This window comes from Melanostigma gelatinosum (genome assembly GCF_949748355.1).
Source record: "Melanostigma gelatinosum genome assembly, chromosome: 12".
NCBI classification, from domain to species: domain Eukaryota; kingdom Metazoa; phylum Chordata; class Actinopteri; order Perciformes; family Zoarcidae; genus Melanostigma; species Melanostigma gelatinosum.
Window position 1 is genome coordinate 18,123,063 of NC_136645.1, and position 24,798 is coordinate 18,147,860.

At 41.1% G+C, this 24,798-nt stretch overlaps 4 protein-coding genes across 4 annotated transcripts; 1 reads left to right on the forward strand and 3 right to left on the reverse strand.

Annotated features, from left to right (window-relative positions):
• Nucleotides 1-833: 833 nt before the first annotated feature.
• Nucleotides 834-4,392, reverse strand: LOC306786016 (uncharacterized protein; the record flags this gene model as incomplete). Its single annotated transcript, XM_079280642.1, has 6 exons — nt 834-927; nt 2,911-3,079; nt 3,520-3,590; nt 3,716-3,822; nt 4,046-4,224; nt 4,383-4,392. The coding sequence occupies 6 exons, from the start codon at nt 4,390-4,392 to the stop codon at nt 834-836; spliced, it is 630 nt and encodes a 209-aa protein (XP_079136768.1).
• Nucleotides 4,393-5,192: 800 nt separating this feature from the next.
• Nucleotides 5,193-7,076, reverse strand: LOC306785544 (3-oxo-5-alpha-steroid 4-dehydrogenase 2-like; the record flags this gene model as incomplete). The annotated part of the gene is given in 6 exon segments (XM_079279963.1): nt 5,193-5,292; nt 5,371-5,485; nt 5,569-5,670; nt 5,818-5,842; nt 5,846-5,981; nt 6,802-7,076. Coding segments are annotated over 6 exon segments (753 nt in total).
• A 1,386-nt stretch (nt 7,077-8,462) lies between these two features.
• Nucleotides 8,463-15,992, reverse strand: memo1 (mediator of cell motility 1). Its single transcript, XM_079280961.1, has 9 exons — nt 15,561-15,992; nt 14,131-14,212; nt 13,976-14,044; nt 13,685-13,797; nt 13,027-13,138; nt 12,054-12,196; nt 11,886-11,962; nt 11,418-11,522; nt 8,463-10,948 (listed from the first exon to the last, which is right to left on the reverse strand). Exons 1-9 carry the CDS (start codon nt 15,619-15,621, stop codon nt 10,817-10,819), a joined length of 894 nt encoding a protein of 297 aa, XP_079137087.1. The 5' UTR covers nt 15,622-15,992; the 3' UTR covers nt 8,463-10,816.
• A 3,508-nt stretch (nt 15,993-19,500) lies between these two features.
• On the forward strand, nt 19,501-23,147 carry spast (spastin). The gene is made up of 16 exons (XM_079280018.1): nt 19,501-19,691; nt 19,763-19,846; nt 19,923-20,006; nt 20,108-20,274; nt 20,378-20,511; nt 20,612-20,705; nt 20,793-20,867; nt 20,966-21,037; nt 21,145-21,220; nt 21,338-21,429; nt 21,537-21,616; nt 21,708-21,750; nt 21,874-21,953; nt 22,042-22,112; nt 22,218-22,258; nt 22,351-23,147. The coding sequence occupies exons 1-16, from the start codon at nt 19,574-19,576 to the stop codon at nt 22,474-22,476; spliced, it is 1,437 nt and encodes a 478-aa protein (XP_079136144.1). The 5' UTR covers nt 19,501-19,573; the 3' UTR covers nt 22,477-23,147.
• The last annotated feature ends 1,651 nt before the right edge of the window (nt 23,148-24,798 follow it).

Genomic DNA, 24,798 nt, shown 5'->3' on the forward strand with positions numbered 1-24,798 from the left:
ACAAAAACATAAATAAAAAGATACATTTCATGTGACGCGCATCCACTGGGAAGGTGTTAGAAGGCAACACACGATTCACAGGTATCTGGGAAAATAAACGAGAGTTACAGCTTGAACCAGAGATGGTGACAAACAAAGTGTACCCAGTATATATATATATATATATATATATATATATATATATATATATATATATATATATATGCGAGAAACAATGCAAGAGTGTAGTTCAATACAGAGGAGACGGAGCAACAGAAATGTAAGTAGAAAGGAAGGGGTTGGTTGTAAACAAGCAAAGTGGTGCATGAAGGAGGATAAACGCTCAGAAGCCAGAAATAGGATCTTTACGAAAACACATGATGTAATTGATTGAAAAACCACACTTAAAAGGGAGGCGAGAGGAAATAAATAATTGCCGGTGCTGACTGCAGGTTAAAAGTAATGTTGCCGTCCGTATCTGGCAGGCCCAGATTCATTTACTGAACTCACCACTTTGATGGCTTGTCTTTGATCTGCCTTCCCCTTATTTCCCTTGCCACCTTTGGTCTCCTTCTTGTTGTCACTTTCAACTGCCACAGACAGGAAGCAGAATTAATACATCTGCGGGGCAGATTACACAGCGTTTGGGACTGGGGGAAAAAGAAAAGAAAAAAAGTCAGCATCTGCAAAGTCAGTGACATTTATTGGTGAGTGAAGGAGAGTTGTAAAAGTTTCCTCACAGCAGCGATATCCATTACGCTCAGCAAATGAAAACACAGACTATTGATTGTTAATTGATTATTCATTGTTGATTGATCGGTTGCACATATCAGTTCTGTCAGGGTATATCTTGGCTAGTCTTGCGTCGGTAAATCTTGCACTGCAGCAGACTCATAGAGGAGGTGCTGATCTGACGTGGTAATCTTGAGGTCCTGGTCCCGGATGTCCCTTCGGGAGTCCAAACAAGTTGGGTTTAGCTTGAAAATGTGATCATACATGACTGAAGTGAGCCCATTTAGCCTCGTATTAAGTGATAGAAAAGAGTCAATCATAGCACCCGGAGGGCAGTTAGGAAATTGGAGAATTGTTTTTGTGACAAATCTAGAAGAAGCGGAATAAGCGAGTATTTGAAAGGTTACATTTTGCTGATGAATCTGCAAATGAGGGGATATATATATATATATATATATATATATATATATATATATATATATATATAAATAAAACACCTGGCTCATTCAGCAGCGTATGCCCCGCCCACTACATCCATCATTTTCTGAGAGCAAAGGTTTTTGTTTTGAGAGCAAAGGATTTTGATTTGCAGCCAAAAATCCGTTTCATAAGCAAAACTAACTCAGTTTATATATTTTTACTTACAAACTTGATTTTTGATTGCAGTGCGAGAAATGTGTTCTTAAAACATTTTTTGTTTGCGTAATAAAGACACAAATATACCTTCATACTGGACAGTCATACTGGCTTTACTGGAGAACTCCAGCTTTGAAACGGTTGTGATACGTTTATGAGACCAGAAGCACATTGAACAGTCCTCTCTAACAACACAACTGTACTTGTTGCTCACTTGCCTTATGTTCCGATAGTGAAATATGAAAAGATAGTTTTTGACATTTTAGTCCATTGCTGCACACTGTACCTTTAACAATACATTGGTGAACAATGTTGCTATTCTTATTAATGAGAGACGACAGTAATTGCAAATCAACCACAGCTAATTGCTTTTTTCCTTTAAGCACGCAGTTTCAATGTTGTTTAATTTAAGGCTCTATATTTATGTTACATGTCAGCTGTGTACTTTTTATGGATAGCTAGCTTTGTTATAGGATAAAGCAGGTAAAACATTAAAAACATTGGCCACCTTGTGCCACAACCTAAAAAAAAGTTGATCTCATGTCCTTGGAGTACAAAAATGTCTGCGTCAGAACTGGGACTACTGGCATAAAATGATATATTGATATTATATTAAAAGTTCAATGTTTTTAACAAGCTTCAGTCCTGATCATCACCACCAAATACTCAATATTCATTTTCAAAATGTTAGCCCTTCGAATGCCAGTTTGTTTACACGATGCCACTGTTTCTTTTATGAAAACAGGAAATGTATTTATTTTCTGTAGACTAACTGCTGGGATATGATAAGAATTAGCAACAACGTTGATTTTGATATATTGCATCAAACACTGCAATGGAATCAAGGACAATTTGCCCCATAGGGCAAATATGAGAAAATCTACTTATTATAGAAGGCTGAACTTCCAAAATGTAACAAAACAATACCTCACACCGTGATGGAAAAATGTAAAAGCATAAGCATTATATGTCCTACATATATTACACCTGGACAATTAAACCCACAGTCCTGACTGTAAATTGCATCACAATGGCCACTTTTAAATGGACAACCACTTCAGCATGCCGGCAGGATGTGAACGGACCTCTCTCCTGAACATGTTCCAATTCTATGGATGGCTGCCTGCAGTCGAAATCCAAGCATCAAGATGCTTTCGCAAATGTAAGCAATTATTTACATAAATATGACGGGGAATGATGTGAGGCAAAATCCACTGATACTGGACAAAAAGCCCACTAATTATGAACAGTTCAATAGATAAGACACCTCAGACTGTATGGTCTTCTTCCTCCCATCAGGAAACCTGTTCTTACAGGATCTTTGCCACATTTTAAACATTCATATGTTTCATAACAAGTCATATCTTTTAGTTTCATTCCTCTTTCGTTGTGGTCCACCAGTTCAACACTTTGTTGTTTCTTACTACTTAACTTTACCCGCCACGTCTACGTCACAATATCTGGCCTGCAATATGAAGCAGAAATCTACAGCTGAAGAAAGAATCGTATTCATTGCTACTCTATTACTTCATGATACCAACAACATACAAATGATAAAAGTACCTTTGTCTGGTTCCTCTCTGTTCAGGCGACTGTGGAGGAGCTGGAGGGAGAAGTCTCGAGACACAGACGTCGTGGTCCTGCAGGATGGACAACGCTTCCAGAGGCAACTCCAGCAACTTCCTGTCTGCCAGCAACACCACACACATCCCTGGCTCTGCTGCTAATTTAGCTGCACACACACAAGTACACACATTTTCTCAGAACCCATCATTTATTTTAATCTTGAAGATGTTGCTGCCTTTAACCTTTAACATGTATGGCTGCACATCTGAAATCCATACTTTCTAACTGTTGTGTGACTGTTCCAACAATGTAGAGAGTTCATTCTTTGAAAGAAAAAAAAAAAGTTCAGCGGCTCTATAATCTCCACGGCACCTGGTAAAAGTACAGAGTTATCAAGTTGTGTGTGTAAATCGACGTTTATCACATTATATCACATGTAAAGCCACAACACTGGCCTGAAGGGGGTGAACAGAAATCTGCTGATGGGGTTGCCATGCCAATAAACAGATAAGAATCACAGCAGATGTTGGATGTTCATATGATACACAAGGCCCTCAGGGTGTCACAGACACAAGAAAGCTCTCAACCAACATGCTCTTCCTTTACCTGAGCTCCCCTTCTCTTCTTTCTCTTTGGTTGTGGTCACTTGAGGGACTGGTGGTGGTGCAGCCTGGGTTCTGAGGGAGGTGAGGACAGGTGAGGATGAGTCGGGCTGAGCTACCTCACATCTGACGACAACATAGGACAGAAATATGTCGAGCCTTTGTAGAGGACAAACCTCCAGACATATACAATACCTCACCTTAAGCATGAGAAGTCAAACTGTGTGAGAAGTGGATTCAAATAGTCTTCCATATCTTGTACAATTTCTCTGAAGTGAGCTCCTAACATTTCTTCTGCAGCAGTTTTCTGTAGAGGAGAAGAAGAGAAGAGGAGCATCAGCAGCTGTAACAAACTATTTGTTTTTTCATGCGGACATCTATAAGCTTGGATGGAAGCAGATACATCTCGCTGTCCAGCAAGCGGGAGGAGACGTGAGGTGATGATTGCAGCGGAGTGAGCTTATTCATCAGGCTTGCTGTGGATAATGTTAATGGAGTGAAAGAAGAGCAGAGGTCTCAACAAGACGTACGCGGGGAAAAGCACGGGGCTCTTCGGCGGCCTCCGGACCGCCCTCGGCCCTCTGCCGACAGGCTTGCTTGCTGAGGGCATGTCTCGTCTCCAGGCCAAAGGCCCGAGTCTGGTCCCTCAGTGCCAGCAGAGCCCGTGGGCAGACTGAAACCTTGGCCACCGTAGAGCACGTCAGGGTACCTGCAGCCACAGCGTTGACACACAATCAGACATGTAATAGTCTGGTAATTGGTCCCCACGAGCACCCGCCCCGCCTCCTCCTGGTCTCTTTGTTAGATCCCTCTTTCTTCTTCCGTCTCATCTTATTTTTTTTACCCCCTCACTGTTTATCCTGTTACTTGTCCCCATTTAAATGCTGACAACAATGCTACGAATAGCAACGTATGTTTCATGTAGACCATGTTCCCCCGGGGAGAGATGGGCAGTATTTCAATTACTTGTATTTGAAATACGTATTTCAATTACTTTGAGTATTTTGTATTTGATAGGGCCGATGAAAAATCGAATGTAATTTGTAACAAAATACTTTAGAGTGGAGTAATTTTGTATTTAAAATACTCAAAATACTTTCTCCACAAATCAAAAAACAGTTCACGAGTTCAGTCTTCAGATCTTCCAGTTCAATGGATTGTCTGTCAAGGTAAATATTTGATCCGAGTGTGACAGATGTCAACTAGCTTAATGTATAATTTATGTCTGGGTCTGGCTACATAGCCTATTGCACAGGTGTCAAACTCAAGGCCCGCGGGCCAAATCCGGCCCGCCACGTCATTTTATGTGGCCCGCGAATCCGCCAGCAAAAAAAAAAAAATTATACATATATATATATATATATATATATATACACACTTTTTTTCTTTTTTGGAAAAATAATTAAAAGTTAGACTTGAAAATAAAAGTATCCCCATGGTCGAAATTATGAGATAGAAAGTTGAAATCATGAGATAGCATGTTGTCTGTGTATTTACATTATGGTTTTTTTGAATAATGACTGGAAGCGAAACCAAAACAGATTTTTGTTGCAGTAAAATGGGCATCATTTCTGTTTACAAATACAATAGGAACAGGAAACCGACTCTCACACTGTGCTTGATGCTGGTTCGATGTATTGTTTGCACTTACAAGATGACAGGCAGGTTCTTTGTCTCTCAGCAGACGAATGGGATCAAAGCCCTTCGTAACTTGGGATAGTCTTTGAATTTCTCTTGGTAAAACCTGTAACAGAGGAGCAGAAGATAACAACCGTCACTAAGATATAGCACGGTAATAGTTTGGCAGGCGGGTATTCATGTTCTGTCAGTTTAGGCTCTGGGTTCAATAAAACACAGGCTAAACACAGCGAATGAGAGTGCTGGAAGGGACCAGGTGGCTACAGCACAGCCAAACCACTCCACTATCTCTCCTAAGTAGTTTGCACCAGACACATATTCAAACAGACCACCTGTAGGAGAGCGAGAAGAGCAGGTCACTATCCCGGCACAGAGTGGATCAGAGGTCATTCAGGCGTGATCTCTTGTTTCTTACCGGTAGGTATCTTGTAAAGTACGTCCCCTGGTTTCCTCAGGTTGCGTAGAATATAGTCACTGTGTACGTTGATGGCCATTCCAATGTAAAACAGCAGTAAACCTAGAAAAAAAATCATATTTGTATCTTGTTCTTTTTTAAAAATCTAAATCATTTTAAATGTTAATGTTTGAGGCACATAAAATGGAAGTTATTTCATGTTTTAAAAATTAAATATTTTCGAAAGCAAAGAATAAATATTGCTCCTACCAGATTTATAGCGATAGTCGGATGACTATTCATTATCAAGCTGGGCACAGTGCAGCAGATAGTGTCCCTGCAGTAAACCGTTCAGAGAGCAGAAGAAGCCTGCTGGCAGCATCACACCCAGTGGGAAAGGTTTTCCTCTGGTCAGTAGTGAATAGACAAATGTCCTACGATTGGTGAAGAAATAGTAGATACAGCAGATGGAAAGAGGAGGGAGATTATAGTGCATTTTATCCATGCTGGTACATGCAAAGAACAGACAGGATGAGATACTTTGTGTGAATGATTTATCATGTAAATACAGGCAAAAAATGCACCATTAAGCCTCCTTCATGTTTGCCAATACATTTATCACCATGTTTTAGCCTTCAGATTATAGCAGCTTTTTAAAGCTCCTTTTTCCGTGTCTCCATTTTAAGTTGTTTTTTTTTCTTGGTTCTGGCTCTCACTTACAAACTGGCTGTATACATACTGCACATCTACTAGCTATACTATGGCAACATGATTAGAGATGATCCCACATTTTTGTTTTCTGTCAACAAGTACAAATATATAAGTTGCAAGCATTATTACTGTACATTGAGGTGAGGTTTTAGTTATTAAAAGGTTAAAGTTATTCAGTTTGAATCCTGTTTCACTGGTGAATCAGTGCTATAATAAACCAATATGGAGAGTAAATCATCTTGTGTAAGAATACCTTTGATGCTCGTACTGTACACAAACAGGCTAAGTATGTATGAGACAAATATAAGAAAATAAGTCAATATAAGAAATGTACGATGGGATAATATACTACAGGCATGAGACAATATAGAACTAAATATATTATTAAATGAGAAAAACGAAACATCTTGATAGTTAAAATCTTGTATAGTTGCTTGTATTTTGAATATTAATCACTGCTATATATCTCAAAGTACATTTTCACTCTTCCCTTCACACACACACATGAAATGGTTAAAACTAGGCTCCCGCCTTTGCTTTTACCTTTGAAAGTAGTGCAGGCAAAGGGTCCCCAGCAGCAGGTACTTCCCCGTACTGGAGGGTTTGTGCCTGGTGAGTGTTAAAAGCAGGGGGATCAGGAGAGCTGGCATCTCCTGGAGGAACCAAGCCAGTCTGGCTGGGACCGTCCTAGCCGGAGGAGGGAGTCCCATGTGGCGCCCGTAGGAGGTCTGCGTCTTCTTGTGATGGACCAATTGTCCGAGTCCAATCAGGATCATCCCACAGCTGAGATAGCTGACCAAGTCCCCACAGCAGTGCATCTCGCAGCGTTGCAGTTATCTTTTCCTCTTATTGCTATTCTTAAGAGTCCATATTAAGTTCAATGGATTTAAACAGCCTCTTTTACTCCTCCCAAAGCAAAAAGACAGGTGTGTCACAATCTGAAAAGCAAGCGCTGCCTTTTTTTGCACCTTGGAACGAATGCTGTGATTTAAAAGGGCTAGCTTTCTCAAAGCGTTACTCTGTTTTGAAGTCAACCAAAAGCCTCTTGCAGAAAACCTCCTCCGTCCGTCCTTCCTGTTTACAGACAGGAAAAAACATCTGCCCCAATGATGTAGCTCTGATTGTATTTGCAAGTTGTTGTTTTTTTATGTCTGTGAGGAAATCTGGGGTGAGCTGACTTTAAATGATCAATTACCAATGAGTGAGATGGAATAAGGGAGACGTAAACTGAACAGGATAACCGACTAAACTTACCATAACTTCACAATAAAGTCATTAGTCTGTAAATACTGACTACAAATTCATATGTCGTTACATGTTTTTTAAATGATCTTGTTGGTGGTTTGTACTACCCAGTGTTCAAGTACAACAGTACAATTAAAATGATCCGAAACATTCAGCCTAACAATCAGTCTAAATAGGACAATAATAATACAAGTTAGATCATCAGACCAGGACACTGTTTCTGATCTGAGCACTGATATGCTGGCACTTCTGTAATATCTAGTGCAGTGCGAGCCGTGATTGTGCACATCGTGACAACTGAACTACTGTTGTCCTGCGTTTGACATAGGATGTGTCTCGTTAACGTCAGCTCGTATTATAAAGCCCCGTGCCTTCAACTGATGCTGCTGGTCTGGAAACAGAGAGCAGATGAGAACATTTGTAAGGCAGCAGCATTTGGTTAGCTGTATTGTAGAGCCTCGAACGCGTGTTCACTGCATCCCAATTCATTATGTCAGTTGCAGTACATTTTCTTAAAGTAAATTATGAGGTTTGTACTGTTATTTGACATCAGTGGTCGGAACAAAACATGTGAATTAGTGGAAACGCTGGAAATAAAGTAGGTGAGATTTACAGCCTAACATTGTGGTTTTGTGGAAGTTTACTCTCATACACTTTAGCAGTTTATGGTACTGATTTTTTCATGAAACTGTTTTAGAGAAGCTTCAATTTGAAGAGCAACACAAACTGCATAACGTTGAATCAACACCTATCTAAAGCAAACATGTTTTACAATCATACAAAGTTGAAAATTGCACATTTTACAACCAAACTAACATGTGCTAATAATTAAGAGGCTACTAACCCCATTCAACTTTGGAGGAAGAAACAAGTTAACGATTAAACAATGAAATGCATATACCAAGTCAGCAGTTTTCTATGGTTGTAAATACTTGAAGAACAAGACACCAGAGCAGACACGCTTTTCAGTACATTTTACTTGTTTTGTAACATGAATCCACGGCCTTATCTGAAGAGCCTTTTGGGATGCTTTGTCAGTGGAACCTGAGATAAAAAAAACTCCATTGAGGGAGTAGTTAAGTAGTATATTTTAGGTTTGTGACATGTAACTTCCCATTCTCTAAGCAAAAACAAAAACCATTTCTAAAAGACAAAGAAAGATCCATAAACGGACCGTGAACAGTGTTGAGGTTCAGCCTTTTTCTCTCTACAGGAATGAGGCGAGGTGGAGAACACCACTCCCTGCTGGAGAAAGGAGATAACGGTTGGTGCTATTTTCGACCAACAGATGAGGGGGACAGGTCACACACTCCTGGAGTGCTGGGTGAGCTGGACACATTGTTGGACTCTAGCAAAGCAGGAGGCTACATGTGGGAAAACAAAAACTGAAAAATACACAAACTAAAATAAGACTAAAAGTGAGAATACACTTAATATGTATATTTGCAACAGTGATAAAAAGGCACAATAGCACAGTGTGTCATGCTTTACTAGTTTCCCTTGGATTAGCGTCAGAGGTCAAGTGAGTCTGAGGATTCATCTTTCAGTCGGACGTCGTAGCGTAACGCTGAGTGCCTCTTATGGTGCCGAGAGGCACGAACCAATGTCAAGAGGACTGCATCAGTAAAAGTCAGTCAGTGATATTCAAATATCAAAAGACAGGACAGCAGTTATTGTGTGCTGCCTATGTCATATTGCCATTGACGGCCCATACTGGCGCTATGGATCATCAGGTTTTTGCATTCAGCTTTTGTATGCAGTTTGTTAATCTTTGAAAATATTATAATTTCAGGCAGCAGGACCCCATAGCATATTACTTTGCAAAAAAAAAAAAAAAAGAACCTATTTTCTTCTGTTCTTAAAAGTGATCCTCGTGCTTTACGTAAATATCTGTTTTTTTTTAATAGATTCCAAAATACAACATGGAGCAACTGTCTCTTTTCTGGATATATTCCTGAAGCTTATAGAAAAGCATGATGACTTTGTGCTGATCTTCAAACGTGGCCGTCTACTACTTGTTTTTAGCTGACCGTGTCTAAATGATACTCCTGCTGCCTCGAGAGTAACTGAAGTGAAATCTCGTACACTCAGAGGCGACTAAACTGGAACGCAAACCTTTAAATAAGGATGACTTATATTTTCCCAATAACTTTTGGCATTCTTAAATCAAAACGTATCGACACAAAAAGATGTAGATTACGAGCTGGTGAACAGATCTAACAACGTAAGCCGATCAGGTCGGCCTTTAACACTTTGGTCAAAACGAAACAAAAGCTTTTGCTGCTCTTACAGAACTGAACGTGTAACAAAAGACATTTCAAGTCCAGCAAAAAAAAAAATGTTCACTCGAATCTCCCGACGATTCATGAACTACAGAGATTGACGGTGACGGTGTAAACGAGGACTAGAGGCATCAACGTTGGAGTTATTTACACAATATCCGGCTTTGATCACATTTCTGAATCACCCACAAGTGGATTTCTGGCCCCCTGCAGAACATATCTCTCATGCTACAGGCATGTCATTGGAATCTGGAAGAAATTGATTGGGCAGATGATGTTGATGGCTTTAGCGCTTAACCGACCACACTGCTTTTGTTCAAATCTACACACTACTTGAGTAAATACTATCACGTCTAATAAAACTACTGAGAAAGGGAGAAATAAAAAGGAATAAAATATGAATTAAAGATAATATTTGATAATCTAAGAGTGATAACGTTTTTGGTTTTGTACAGTCGGGGAGTGGGTGAAAGTTTTTGGGTGCAGCCCTTTGTTAGCAACTACAACATGTTGGTTAACTACACCTATGACACTGTCTTCAGAGTTTAAGTCGCATGAAGCAGTCAGTCAAAGTACTCTTTCCATTTTCATCTGGCAAAATTTCAAAAATGCTCCTTAAGATTGCGTTGTCAGGAAAACAAAATGGGACGAGACCCAAGGAGGATCTCCCCCTCCCAACGCTTACTCCGAGACATAATGATACCCACTCTTCTTATCTTCTCTAACCATTTGCACCTCCATAGTCTCAAAACTGCACTTCAAGCTAAATATTTCAACTATAAGCTCTGTGACACACTTCAAACTGAGAGGAGGGTGGCGAAAGGAGGAGGAGAGCTGAGGGAGAGACAGAGAAAGGCGACTATATTGGCTTTGAGTGTCTAGGTCCTTCCTGCAAATAGTGGGCGTAACTGGGGGGGGGGGGGGGGGGGGGGGGGCGAGAGGGAGGGTGTCTGGGTCAGGTTATGGCGATAGATAGTAAGGGCAGGACGACGACGGCGGCGGCGCTGCAGTGGCCCCTGCGGAAGTCGACCTCAATGAGCGATGAGAGCCCCAGCAGCGTAACTCACGGAGCTGTCCTGCCAGTTCCTGCACTCACTTGATTGGGCGTAGTTCAGGAAAGAAAAGTTCATTTCTAAACCAGACTTCCTCAGCTCAGCCACAGCCTGCAAAACAGTAACAGCCGCACTTAGTCAGGCAATAAGGATAGAACGTCTCGTTCTCACAACAGGAAGGGTTTTTTTTTACAGTTCTTCAATGCAAATTGATTTTTCACTAAACCTCTCCCCCCAATTAAAGTCAACTGTAACTATACATGGCAGGCCGGTCAAGCTTTAGATGTCCTCAGGTGTTGAAGCACTGTGCATTAAAGCTGCAGTAAGGGCCATACTCTATCTATAAAGAGTTTGGACGGTGGTGCCTTAATTTATCCTTTACAAAACCACAAGCACAGGCGCATAAGGCATGTATAAAACCGTTAGTTATTATAAATGTGCGAGAAGCTTGACGTAGAGGCGTAGCATCAGTGACTAAAGAAGGCAGAGCATGCAAACAGTCAATTGAACTTTCATCAACATGTCTACATGACGTTAAATAGGGAAACACCTGGTGAGGCTCTTCTTCTGTGGTACTTACATTTAGAAGCACTCCAATCGGGTGACGCCCACAGATGGTGTTGCGGTACTTCTTCAAGTAGTTGGTGAAAGACATGGGATCCAGCTGCTCTATAATGCCCATCCCCTTCACACGCCGAGAAAGGGACAGGTTTCGATTTTGTTATGTCATGTTTCTCAATAGAATAGTTTCATTATTTCATCTCTCGAAAGCAGTAATTTAAAAAGAAAACACTACCCACGTCCTCTCTGCCCTTCTGTATTCCAATTTCCTTGAACATTGTGTATTTTTTAGCAGATAAATGAAAGTGAATAGTCGCATTAGGAGCACACGAGGTATAAGAATTATCACTCATAAGAATTTTGGATGTGGCTCATTTTGGTTTATCTATTTAATGTGTACTTTATTCCCATAACAGCTGTGCATGTGGCTGACGATAATCTTCACATAATGATCTCACATTTCAATCAAATATATCTCAGTGGTTACCATTTTATCCAGATGCTCGATAGACCTGCAGATCTCTCCTTGAGACTCGTCATAGTACGTGTAGCGGAACCGCTGACCTTCAAAAGACAAACACAAGAGATCAGATCACAAACTGCTTTCAACGGCGGAATACTCTCATTTTCAGTGCTTTTCTTTGTCGATACCAACCCCAGTGGCAGAAGTCGGATGAGATAATGAAAAGGTTGGAAGGGTCTGCCAGGTACTTGCTGAGCAGCTTCCCATATTCCTGCTCCTTGGACTCACTCAGGGCACCCACAAGCACAGGGACGATGCTAAACTCGTCTTTGTGGCTGCAACATCAGATTATTGAACGAACAACATGAGTACAATAACTGCGCCTCCTTGTCAGAGTGATGTTCAATGGGCATGGGTGGAAATAAAATCTGCATTAATACAGTTTTATTTTCCATAGAGCATCTATCATTGAAAACGAATGGCAAACTGCATGATAAGCTATTACTCGGGAGCTGCTCCTCTGTACCCTATATGCAACACCTACATCACTAATGTGTCTTGTCAGTCAACACCACAGGTTTTTGTTCGGTTTGATTGTGTCATGCGTTTGGGCTAATGTGCTCAGTTCACTTCATACTACCTGATCCCTGCTTTTCTGAACCAAGAATATACCTTTGACTCCTTCCAACCTAACAGAGGGCCGTTATGCATGTGTCACATGTGTCCTTCTGGTTAACAATGTGTATCGAAGGTTAATGAAAAGAATGAACAGAACACATGATACACATTTCGGCCAATGATGTCACACTATTCTACCGATCTACAAGTGACTTAACATGCCAAATAATGCTGGGATTTGATAGCAAAGACAGTAAACATGAACGTAAACAATGCAGGATTTAAAATCCTTCTATAACAAAACAAAAAGAATCGGCTTTGCAAATGTTTTGAGGAAGGCAATGCATTCACCACATTTGTCGGAGCTCAAGGATTCACACAATGTGTTTTGTGGAGAAACACTGAATGTAAACATAACTTGTGTTTGTTTAGAAGAAAACGTCACAGGGCACCTTTAAGAAAAAGCTTCCTCCCGTGAGGCCGTTCCCTCTGTAAGTGTATGGGGTTGATTCTTTAGTTCAATGAATGCCACTTCTATATGCATTACCTCTCCATGGCTTTAGCAGTGTAAGGCAAGTGCATTTCAATACTGTGCTCATCTTCATCTGTTTGCAGACTCATCCGCTCAAACAACCCAGTTTTCCAGAGGTCAGCATAAACTGTAAAACAGAGGTGAGTTTCACTTTAATTTGTGCATGTTATGATGACAGTGTCTACTGATGAAGTCGTTTTTGGAGCTGCACACTCCTTTAATTTGGGGACCCTGATAAGTGTCTAGCTAAGAAAAACCTCATCATTGACAAAGCCAATATATTAATAGTGAGGGAACTGTCTGGCCCCTGGTGGATGGCTAACAGTGTATCACCTCCCAAGACGGCTTGAGGCCTGTATGTTGGAGCTCTGGTCAGGCTAGACGATATCAATCACAACAAAGGAAGGGTAATTCTGGGTTGTTTTAGTTTTTTAGTGTTACTGGAAAAAAGGTGTTTGTCTCATTCGGTTTTGGCAGCATTTGGAAACACGCACTACATTCTACACTAAACAAACCTGAACAGCAATCCAAAGTGGTTATCTTACTACCTCACATGACCCTTAAAAGGCTGTCCTAAATACTTAACTCATTAGCATGCGATAACATCTGAGATTGAGCGACAAACACGCACACACAAAAAAATCACAATGTCATGAGTGAAAACAGTGAATACCCTTGTGGTCGATTCTCAGGTCATAGAGAGGTGTTCTATAGATCTCTGCAGGTGACAGGGCACAGCGGGAGAGGGGCACATGGTGTGAAGGTCCCAGGATGAACACCCTACGACTGAAGGGCAACAGGATTTTATCTCACTGACTCTATTCACAAAAGGCACACCACCAGCACTATATTCTACTATCTAAAGTAACATCTGTTCACTCTGTGGGGGGAAATGTAAGATCAGAAAAAGTAACACAAAGCATTTTCTTATGTAAGGAATAGAGAAGAAAACTGAATGACTTACGTAACAGAAGGATCAACCTGCTTGTAGGCATGTGCTGCACAAGCGCCACAGTAGGTATACCCAGCATGCCTGCCAATATAAACATGTCAAATTGGAATGAGTCAGCATCACAGATACATTTTGACATGTTCAGATTGTATTAAACGTGATCTTACGGCGCTATGATGGCTCTTGCGGGTCTGATTGAGGACTCTGCTTTGGACAGCCAGCCTTCTAGTTGTGCGTTCAGCTGGGACCCTGAAAAGGTAGAATTTAAAAACAAAAATAACTTTATTTCAGATTACTGGGTTAAAAGGAGCAACTGTGCTTCCTTTCAAGACTAAGAATGACATAGCTGACCAGCACTAAAAACATAATTATCTGATAAATACAAAAAGGATTTGATAAGACACAGCAACGCTACTGGTATGGATCACTAAAATCAAGGTAATACGTCACTGTAATGATCCCAGAGGGGGGGGGGGGGGAATTCAAATGTGGCAATAGTGGTTGATTTAATCTAGTCATTAAAAATATTGTTATTTTGGGTAGAAAATGGAGATAAACTAGAATGATAAAGTGGACATTTTAGGTAAAACACAATTTCACTGTCAATCCAGAGCCAAATGTTTTCTGGTCCAGGTCAAACAGGTTAATTCATTTAAAATCCCACTCAGTTTAACCTGGTTTCCTGCCTATTGTACCACCAGTGTTCGTCTTTACTGGTGGCCAGAGCTGTTGACGTCATGTCAACACCAATCAAACACAGCTGACTAACGTATACAATTAAATCTGCAGGAAAAACAAACAACCGACATAATTAGTGTTGTAAAAACTAACAAGGACATCGTGATCAAGGTAGATTAACGTAACATCTGCCTTCAGTTTATGAACATATTTTTGTTTACGATTATCATTAAAGTAACTTTTGTTTAGTCGACATCGGTTATTACAAACAAGGCAATAAGAAATAAACAGGCAGGGTTTCGGTGTTTACTAACAAGAAATGGGGGAAGGGAAGCAACATGAACTTTTTCTGCCCTGCCCAGTCCTTTGTTTCATGGCAGCAAGTATTCCTGCACCTAACGCTAACTTCATCGGGTCAGAGATCAGCCAAACCACAGAAATATGAGCGGCTTCACATTTTTGCTGACAAACTGTTTTGGGGAATGTCTTATTGTATGTATATATATATATATATATTATATGTCTTATTCTAGCCTGATAGCAGGTAACGTAGGCCAGGAAGTTATGCAATATTAGCAAAGTTCGCTATTGTCATTTGAAAGCTTTGATTTCTAGTCAAACATGGTTTTAGAAGATTTACATCGACCAGCCGGGGAGGAGAAGTGGTGATAAGCTCAACCCATAACAGAGATGAAGCTGTCAATAACAGCTAGTGTCAGCTAGTCGACTTCTCACCAGATGGATTAACCACCGTAACGTTAGCCATCAACTGTGGCAATCCACCAATTCGATAGTTTTTTTTATCCCCAAGATAATGACGGTTATACAAACTAAAAAGCCAACAAAGGCAATAAAACAGACTACCGTGACACAAACAGCTAGCACACCGCTTGCTAACGCGGACGGTGTTGTCAGTTACCCGAAGCAGAGTACCAGCTCCCGGCGTGACTTGCTTCTCTGCACACCACTCGGTTCGACATCTTGGTTCCCAAGCTGCCTATCTTGGTTTGCTTAACTCTTGTCAGGCTAAAAAAAGTAAAATTGCAAGAGCCAGTGTCGGCTAACCAAGAGGAGAAACGATCCCAGCGAGCTGACTGGCTCGTAAAGACAAAGGGCAGTTCAGAGAGACAGCTGAGCTAACGTTAGCTCAGTGTTAGCTCAGCGTTGGCTAACGTTAGCTGGCTAACAAGCTCAGTGGTCCGTCAGCTGGTTGTGTAGATGCCGGTTAACGAGTCAGCTGGAGAGAGAAGCTAACGTCAGTTAGTCAGACAGTCTGGCGCTATTATCAGGCAAATTTGGAAAGGCATAAAATCTAAAATATTTTTAATGTGCCGATATCGTATCGCCAGAAGAGAAATTACAGAACAACAGCTGTCACATTCGGTATCAGAGGATTATTGGTTTGTGTTATTTTTCTTCTTCTTCGTCTTCTGGTTGACATCCATCTTATTAGTGCATTACCGCCACCTCCTGGTCCGGAGTGTGGAGCAGAAACAAGACTAGGCAATGTATCCCTCTAAAAAATGAAAACAAATGAAATAAAAAAATATACCTTCTATAAAATGCTAGCCCCTGACAACCACTGGTGCACCCTATCCGTGCGTATCCTTCCTGTCCTTTAAAAACTCTAAATGCTTGGGCCTGAATCACATCCAATTTCCCTATGGGAGATTTGACTGCTGATCTATCCGCTATACTGCCGTACTCCAACACAGATTTTATCAAGGCCACCTACATTGTTTTCAACAATGAACAACTTGCACCCATGAAAACTTGCACATGTCACACATTTACTACATTTTTAGTCTATTTTGCTGATATGGCCATATTATGTTTTCCACAAGGCCTCAGGCGAACAGGGACCTACCTATGTCTGAAAATATCGTCAGTCATGATTATAAAAAGTAGCAGACTAATCACACTACCTTGAAGAGTACCATTTCCAACCACGTCCTGATTTAACACAACATATTGTCTGTCCATATTGTCTGTCCCAATCCATACTTTTCTTCCAAACAGAAAATCCTTAATCCAGTTACCAATACCCAATTTGTGCAGTTCATTTATTCATTTCATGAATTTCATTCTCTCACCTCATCACCTCCCACCCTCCATATGCCACATTATGCTCTTCTGTAGTTACCCCTGTTCTACACTTTCCATACTCATGGTTCCCACCACATCTAGCACATCTCGTTTCTCTTTACAGTTTTCGGCTCTGTGCCCAAACCTCTGGCAATTCAAGCACCTCAATGATTTTAGCACATAAGCTCTCACTGGGTAACTCAAATAACCCAAGAATATCTTCTTTGGCAGCACACACTCCACTTCAAATTCAATCAATACTGTTTCAATGTCTTTAGTGTTTTTAGTGTTTGAACATTCACTAATTTTCACACTTTGAAATTCCTCTTTAGTTCCTGCATACTCACTGGCACCCCCGCGATAACTCTTTTTCATCCACCACCATTTTGTGCTACCACCCTCCCTGTGTTTGACACCTTAAAAAAAAAAAAAAGAATTGCTTAAAAACTAAACTCAGCTCACACTATGCACTGTTGATATTTAGAGCTATACCTTTACAAAATACAGGATCATCTAGAGGAGGTGAAATGTGTCAAAATAACATGGTTTGTGAAAAAAGTTTAGAACCCAGAAAAGGTTAAAGGGCTTTTTTAAACCTCATCACATCTAAATTTAAGTGTCATGTTGCACATTTGTCATAGCAATCTCGGAGACAAAAATAATCAAAGTTTTATTGTTTGAATAAAGAAAATGTGTTCACATTCTGATCCACTTTTAATATTTCATGTTATGAGAAATCCTGACAGTTTAAATGTTTCCCTCTCAGCTGGTGGCGACTACGTCATCGAACGTCCTGCACAAGACGGCCTCCCTGAAGTCTTCAGGATCCTCGACGACGATGACCAAGTAAGTGATCTCCCGATCCTGATTTCTTGCGTTGTGGGTGGAGTTCAGGTGGAGCCCGGCGTGGTGGGTGGAGGTCAGGTGGAGCCCGGCGTGGTGGGTGGAGTTCAGGTGGAGCCCGGCGTGGTGGGTGGAGTTCAGGTGGAGCCCGCCGTGGTGGGTGGAGGTCAGGTGGAGCCCGGCGTGGTGGGTGGAGGTCAGGTGGAGCCCGGCGTGGTGGGTGGAGGTCAGGTGGAGCCCGGCGTGGTGGGTGGAGGTCAGGTGGAGCCAGGCGTGGTGGGTGGAGGTCAGGTGGAGCCCGGCGTGGTGGGTGGAGGTCAGGTGGAGCCAGGCGTGGTGGGTGGAGGTCAGGTGGAGCCAGGCGTGGTGGGTGGAGGTCACATTTGTTTTGCTGCTGTTGTGTTTGTTAACTGTCCTCTGCCTTATTGCAATAGGCTCTTGTCTCTCAATGGAAAGATCCATTGAGAAATAAATGAATATAAATAAATGTATATGTATATATATTTACTTAATCTCTCTCTCTCAATTTCGTTTCCAATACTTGTTGTATTAGAATAAGCAGAGACGGGTTGTGTAATGTTTACAATTCTTCAAGGTATACAAATCTGGATCACAAACATTTAAAAAATGTGTTTTTCTATCTTGTTGTAAGTTTGTTGTTTTCATTGAGTGATTATTATATCAGCCTTAAAGATGAACAGTAGTTGTGAAACAATACAGACAACTCATGGTTCAGTAGCACAAGACGTGGTTTACAGTTCGAAGTGACTGAAGGTCAGAGGGATGGAGTACAGAGCAGGTAACACTGTCAAGAGAAGTGGATATTATGGGATCAATCCCAGTGAGTAATCACATATGATGAATTGCTGTGATGTATTGCAGAGCCCTGATGTTGCTGAAATGATGAAGGAAAGTTTGGAAAAATATCAACGTTAGCAGATAATTGGTATTAATGTGATGATTGTGTTGACAAATGGGTCACAGTCGTTTGCTGAGCAAAGTGTCTGTATTTGTTTTAAATAAGATTTTAAGGGAAATGTCTTTCCATCAACATTGTGTGGAATTGCATATTGATATAAAGAAGCAATGCACTTGAAATATTCAGCCTCAATCATCTAATTTACATTTCAATCTTCTAATTTCCTCAGTTCATCATGTTGTCCTTATCTTTACCAGAGACAAGATTCCTGTTGTATTTTCAGTGTAAGACTATGTTTTGCAGTCGCTGTAATCTGGAGGTTATCACATCAACTGGCCAACAGGATCCTAAATCAAGGATCATATTCAGAGGGATGTGAGGAAGGAACAGGAGCGATGAAACAGTGATACCAAGTGTTAGATTCGGACACACTGTATGCTTCTAAAAATAGGAAAACATGAAACAGGCAAATGCGACTATTGTGGGCAAGAGGAAACAATAGAACACGTTAGTGTTCAATGTCAGAAATATGAGCAAGAAAGAAGACAGCTGATTGGAAACCTCGGCAAGATGGAGGTACATTTTGATGCAGTGGATATTCTGCAAAATAACTCAAAAAGTGAATGTTATCGAGTACTATTTCAGTATCATAGACTAACTAATATTATTAAGAAAATATGAGCCTGTTGGGTTTTTTTTGTTCCTTTTTCTTTATTTTTATTTTTTTGCAATTGTTTTTTTATTATATTAAACTATATCAGTACTAGACAGCCTGATCCACACTCCATACCAGTTGGTGGCGGTAATGCGCCAATTCATTGTTTTCCAACCGCCAATGAACCTCAAAAAAGAAAGAAAGAAAGGTTGCAAAAAGTCAAAATGGCGACGGCTTTAATCCAAGATGGTGACCGTGTAAACGCTGAACTCGAGGCTTCAAAACGTGAGTCCACAAACCAACGGCTGACGTCACGACGACGATGTCCACTTCCTGTATACAGTCCCGGTCTGAACGGAACGGAATGGCGAGGACAACTAGCAAGCGTACACACCTCAAAGGCGACTAACGCTGAACGTAATGAACGCTAATGCCGGCCAAAAGAATGGCAAGTAAAAGCAAAGACAGCGGTGAAGTTATTAAAAACTACCATAAACAGGCGTTTGAGTATGTATCGAAGGCGCTAAGGATCGACGAACATGACACAGGTTTGTTTATAGATTGACATATTTATTGTGTCGCATGGCAGCTTGTAACGCACTCTTCCCCGTAATGCCAGGAGATAAAGAGGAGGCTGTACAGTGGTACAAGAAGGGGATTTCTGAGCTGGAAAGGGGGATTGCTGTAGAGATCACGGGACAAGGTAGTATACATGTTTATACTTTTGATTGTACACAGTGTAAAATGCGTTTGCCTTATACACCACGTTGTGTTAGCAGGAGAGCAATATGACAGATCAAAGAGACTTCAAGATAAAATGGTCACCAATCTCACCATGGCAAGAGATAGGCTTGCTCTTCTGGGTAAGTGGCATCATGGTTGTTTATCATCGCCAAGTCTAGACTCATCAGTCATCTGACTCTGGACAGGGATGCTGAATATGAATACTGTTCCTGCTTCACAGAGACGACAATGGCATCTAAAAGGAGGAGTAATCCACTGAAGACTTCAAATCATGATCTTCCACAACCAAAGCCTGTGCCCAAAAGCCAGCCTGCAGCGCGAGGCGTGTCCACTAACATCAGGCCCTCCACCTTCGTTAGACCCCCATCCAGATCCACTGATCCAAAGGTGATTTTTAAATGGCATTTAGTTGCCCAGTTGTTTGTTATTTAAAGATGTCTGACTCTGATGACGTGTGTACTGCTCTCTGGATGTTTTTGTTCCTGCTAAGTTGACCCCACGGGCTGGAAAAGCTATAAATGGAAAACCCACAGCCGTGAAACAGCCCCCAAAGAGGGATATGAAGAACTTCAAGAATGTGGACAGCAAACTGGCCAACTTGATTATGAATGACATTGTTGACCGGTATTTATAAGTATTGTTATTACAACAATAATAAACCAAATAACTGTAAAAAATAACAAACAATTGCTGCAGTTTAATTAGCTTCCTGTGTTCATTGCAGTGGAGCGTCTGTTTCCTTTGAAGACATTGCGGGACAGGACTTGGCCAAGCAAGCACTCCAAGAGATTGTCATTCTCCCTGCCTTAAGACCAGAGGTGATCACTCATTCATATCTTTTCTCAGATTACTATATTTCTGCTTTTTCAGATTTACATTTAACATTTTTTTAACACGCCATTCAGCTCTTTACCGGCCTGAGAGCTCCGGCACGTGGTTTGCTTTTATTTGGCCCGCCTGGAAATGGGAAAACCATGCTGGTAAGTCAAATGTTCTTTTCAACACAGCGAACACATTTGTCCAGGTCAAACTGCCTCAGTGTTATGATGTGAAATGCAACCCTGGCTTCCTCTACTAGGCCAAAGCAGTCGCCGCAGAGTCAAACTCCACGTTCTTCAACATCAGCGCAGCCAGTTTGACGTCTAAATATGTAAGAAAACACTTTTAGTGCTCTTTTTGTCTGGAGTAGGTCTCCACACTACACTCAATTTCGTGTAGGTTTGTTTTTTTAACCTTTCTTGTCTACCGCTGTCACAGGTAGGAGAGGGAGAGAAGCTTGTACGAGCACTGTTTGCAGTTGCCAGAGAATTGCAACCCTCTGTCATCTTTATCGGTTTGTATTGCTCTCGTTTATTTATTGACTAAATGTGCCCCAAACACCAATTGTATCTCCAAAATTGCAGTTCATAAATAAACCACTGGTTTTTTTTAAACATGATTTTCCATTCAGATGAAGTTGACAGCTTGCTCTGTGAAAGGAGGGAGGGAGAACACGAGGCCTCTCGTCGATTAAAAACCGAGTTCCTCATTGAGTTCGATGGGGTAAGAGCAGCCTCTGACATCTGATCACTCACCCGCTCCAGAGCGCTTAAGTCTGTTATCTCACAGAGCTACGCTTTTATTCTCACGACAATGCTTCTTGGTTTCAGGTGCAGTCAGGAGGGGATGACAGGCTGCTCGTAATGGGAGCGACCAACAGGCCTCAGGAGCTCGATGAAGCAGTACTGAGGTACATGCTGCAGCTCCACACGCTGCACAATTGTTATGCATTTCTTTTGTTACAAGCTCACTGCAGTTTTCCTCTCCTGGTAATCTTGCAGGCGCTTTGCAAAAAGGATTTATGTGGCGTTGCCTGATGCGGAGGTATTTACATTGGAACCATTTTGACAGTTTATTACTGTGATCAGTGTCTTTCTTAGCTTTGAAATGCGAATGTTGCATTTTTAAAGTTCATTTATAGATAGGATGTAACTCTCGTTCCTCCAGACAAGACTCACGCTGCTGAAAAACCTTCTGGAAAAGCACGGGAGTCCATTGAGCACAAATGAGCTGTCCTATCTCGCAAAGTGAGTTTGATATTTAAATGCCATACAGCCTTTCACAGCATTATGTTTCTGTGTATGTGCATTAATTCCTTGATATTTGACTTGATAGAAATAGTGCAGGATATTCAGGAAGTGATCTCACGTCGTTAGCCAAAGATGCTGCGCTTGGGCCAATTAGAGGTAAGACGTCCTCCTAACATTTTAGTATCGTTGGTGTGTAGTTCAGCCTCCGTGCCGAGCTAAAGCTGCAGCTTTTTTTTTATATGAAAATCCTCTCTTACACAGAGTTGGGTCCAGACCAAGTCCGAAGTATGGCTGCCAGTGAGGTATTGCTATATTCACAATACTACAGATATTTCCTTTCTGCCCATTTAAGAAGTACGTGACAGTATGTATTTGTGTTTGTCTGTATACACAGATGCGTAACATCAAGATGAAAGACTTTGAGGATTCCCTGAAGCGCATTAAGCCCAGTGTTGGCTCAGCGACTCTTACTATGTACACCAAATGGAACAAAGATTTTGGGGACACAACAGCTTTTTGAACTAGATTTTAACTTGTTCAAACAAAAAAATTAACTGACGTTGATTTTTACTGTTTCAATCTGTGGTTACGAGATGTCATTAACATAAATGAACATAAAAACCTGGAGCAACCCCGTTGCAGCTTATTACAGCTATAATGTGTAAATATGACATTTGGAAACATTTCCTGTTTTTTGGGAAGGCTTTGCTAGTTAGTTATTTTTGAACTGTATTGTTAAACTCCTAAAACATTGTTTGTTACTTGAAATTGTATTATTTATTCTCAAGATTTGTTTTGCAAAATTACAAGTGAACTTCCTCTTGCCTCCAGAGGGCAGCACGTTCATGCAGAACCTGACATTGCTGCACAGAGCTGGATCATTTTACACGCCTGATGTTTTGACATGTTGATGGTATTGATCACCAAGTGCTCTCTGTACATGTGCACATGCAAGTATGATAACTGAGAAAAGATCAAATAATAACTGGTGAATTTGGATCATAAAATCTTTTTTTTTTTTATTTCCATTTGCATTCATAGTTTTTCGATGAAACTACTTTTATTGTCTTTTGAAAGTAGCAGACCCAATGATTTGTTGTGTTTGCTCACTAGAGTTGGAAATGTATTGAGCAGAACTGCAATAGCTTCCTGCTTTCCTCATGCATTAATAAATACAATCATTAAAAGTTTCTCCAGCTTTATTTATTCATCAGGTACTAACTAGTATCGTACGTAGATAAGTGCTTAACTGCTTTTTTCTTTTTTTTTAATCCTTTTTTACCACCCAAAGAGCAAACGCATCACATCGCTCTCTTTTGAATAAATCAACAATAATAGCTTAATGCAGCTTATTCTACACGTCCTCTCATCTGCAGGTAGATGGTGCTGCAGGTCTGTTTTCAGCTGATTTCCACGGCTCCTCAAGCTCCATTTAGAATCAGCCAGTGCTTTGCCTGCAACCACTGATGTGTGGAATGCAGTCCATTGCCGTTAATGAGAGTAAAATCTGTTCTGCAATGTTGAGCGATAGATCGGATTAGGTTTCCAGGTTGGGGGTATGTCAGATTGTTGCACTTTGGAAGCCTCTGGAGTTGTTGACAAGTGAGGTTACATTGTTCAAGACCCCAGAACAAGCCACCATCTAATAACAAGGCTACAGACTCAGCTCGGATGGGTCACCAGCTCCCAGGGCACGGTTTACTAAATGCTTGTGGTCGGTCTTGGAGCTTTATTTTAGTGCACTCCAAACTCTTCTAATGAAAAGTGGAACATCAATCCCACCTCTCTCCCAAAGGCCCTTCCTTTGGTCAACTGGTGGTGTTGCCTGTGGTCTGTGTGGTCCGGCAGCTGCATCATCTTTCCCTGCAGATGTTTACAGACTGCAAATGCAAACATTTTCTGCAATTAATAAAGGTTGTCCTATGAGATTTGTTTTCCAAACCGCTTGACTTTACCATGAGAAGAAATTAAAAAAGGAGTTCAACATGCAAAACTCTCGCCCCAGAGCTGCAACCACACCCAGGTCTACTCTCTTCTCCTCAGGGGAGAGATGTTGCATGGTGTGTGTGTGTGTGTGTGTGTGTGTTTTTAACCTATCATGACTGAAGAGCTTCTTTCATGATGCCAGACAGGAATGAGAGTGTCAGGGTTTAGTCATCACCTTTTTTCTCTGTTTCAGTGAGAGCATCCTGCACAGTAAACAAATGGTCTTTATAGTGGACTAGTTGCAAGACCATATGTTATTTCCACACCTTTCAACTCGCATGTCGGAACATAAACTAAATACCTGCGTGTGGCAAAATGAGCTAATCACTTAGCAACATTATTACAAGCAATTACTTTAACAATAACATGTAATTACAGTAGAAAGCAATTATTACACGATGGGCTTTACATTTTATTTTCAAGCTGACAGAAGACAGAGCATTATTGAGGTGGTCTGAACCTCGGAGATGATTGACAGCTTCCCTTTTTGGTTGCGTGTCAGACGCCTGCACCTCCACAGTGGCTCATTGATGCTTTGACCACTACATCCACTCAAGGGAAAACAGAAAAGGTGATCATTCGATACCTCCAGTGAAATAGCCCACCCCGTAGAGAGTAGAATAATAGTCAACACAACGAGGACCTCTGACTGACTGAGCAAACAGTGTGAGTGTTTCTTCAAGTGGCCCTTTATGAAAACAGCATGTGGATGGGAGGCTTTTGTTCAAGTGAATGCACGTGTCTCACTTCAAATGTGTTTGGATTATTCTCTGAGTTTGTGATGGTATTGATCATAACCCTGTCATAACTTGTCAATTGCCTTACAGTCATATATTAGCTGCTGAAAGACCGACTG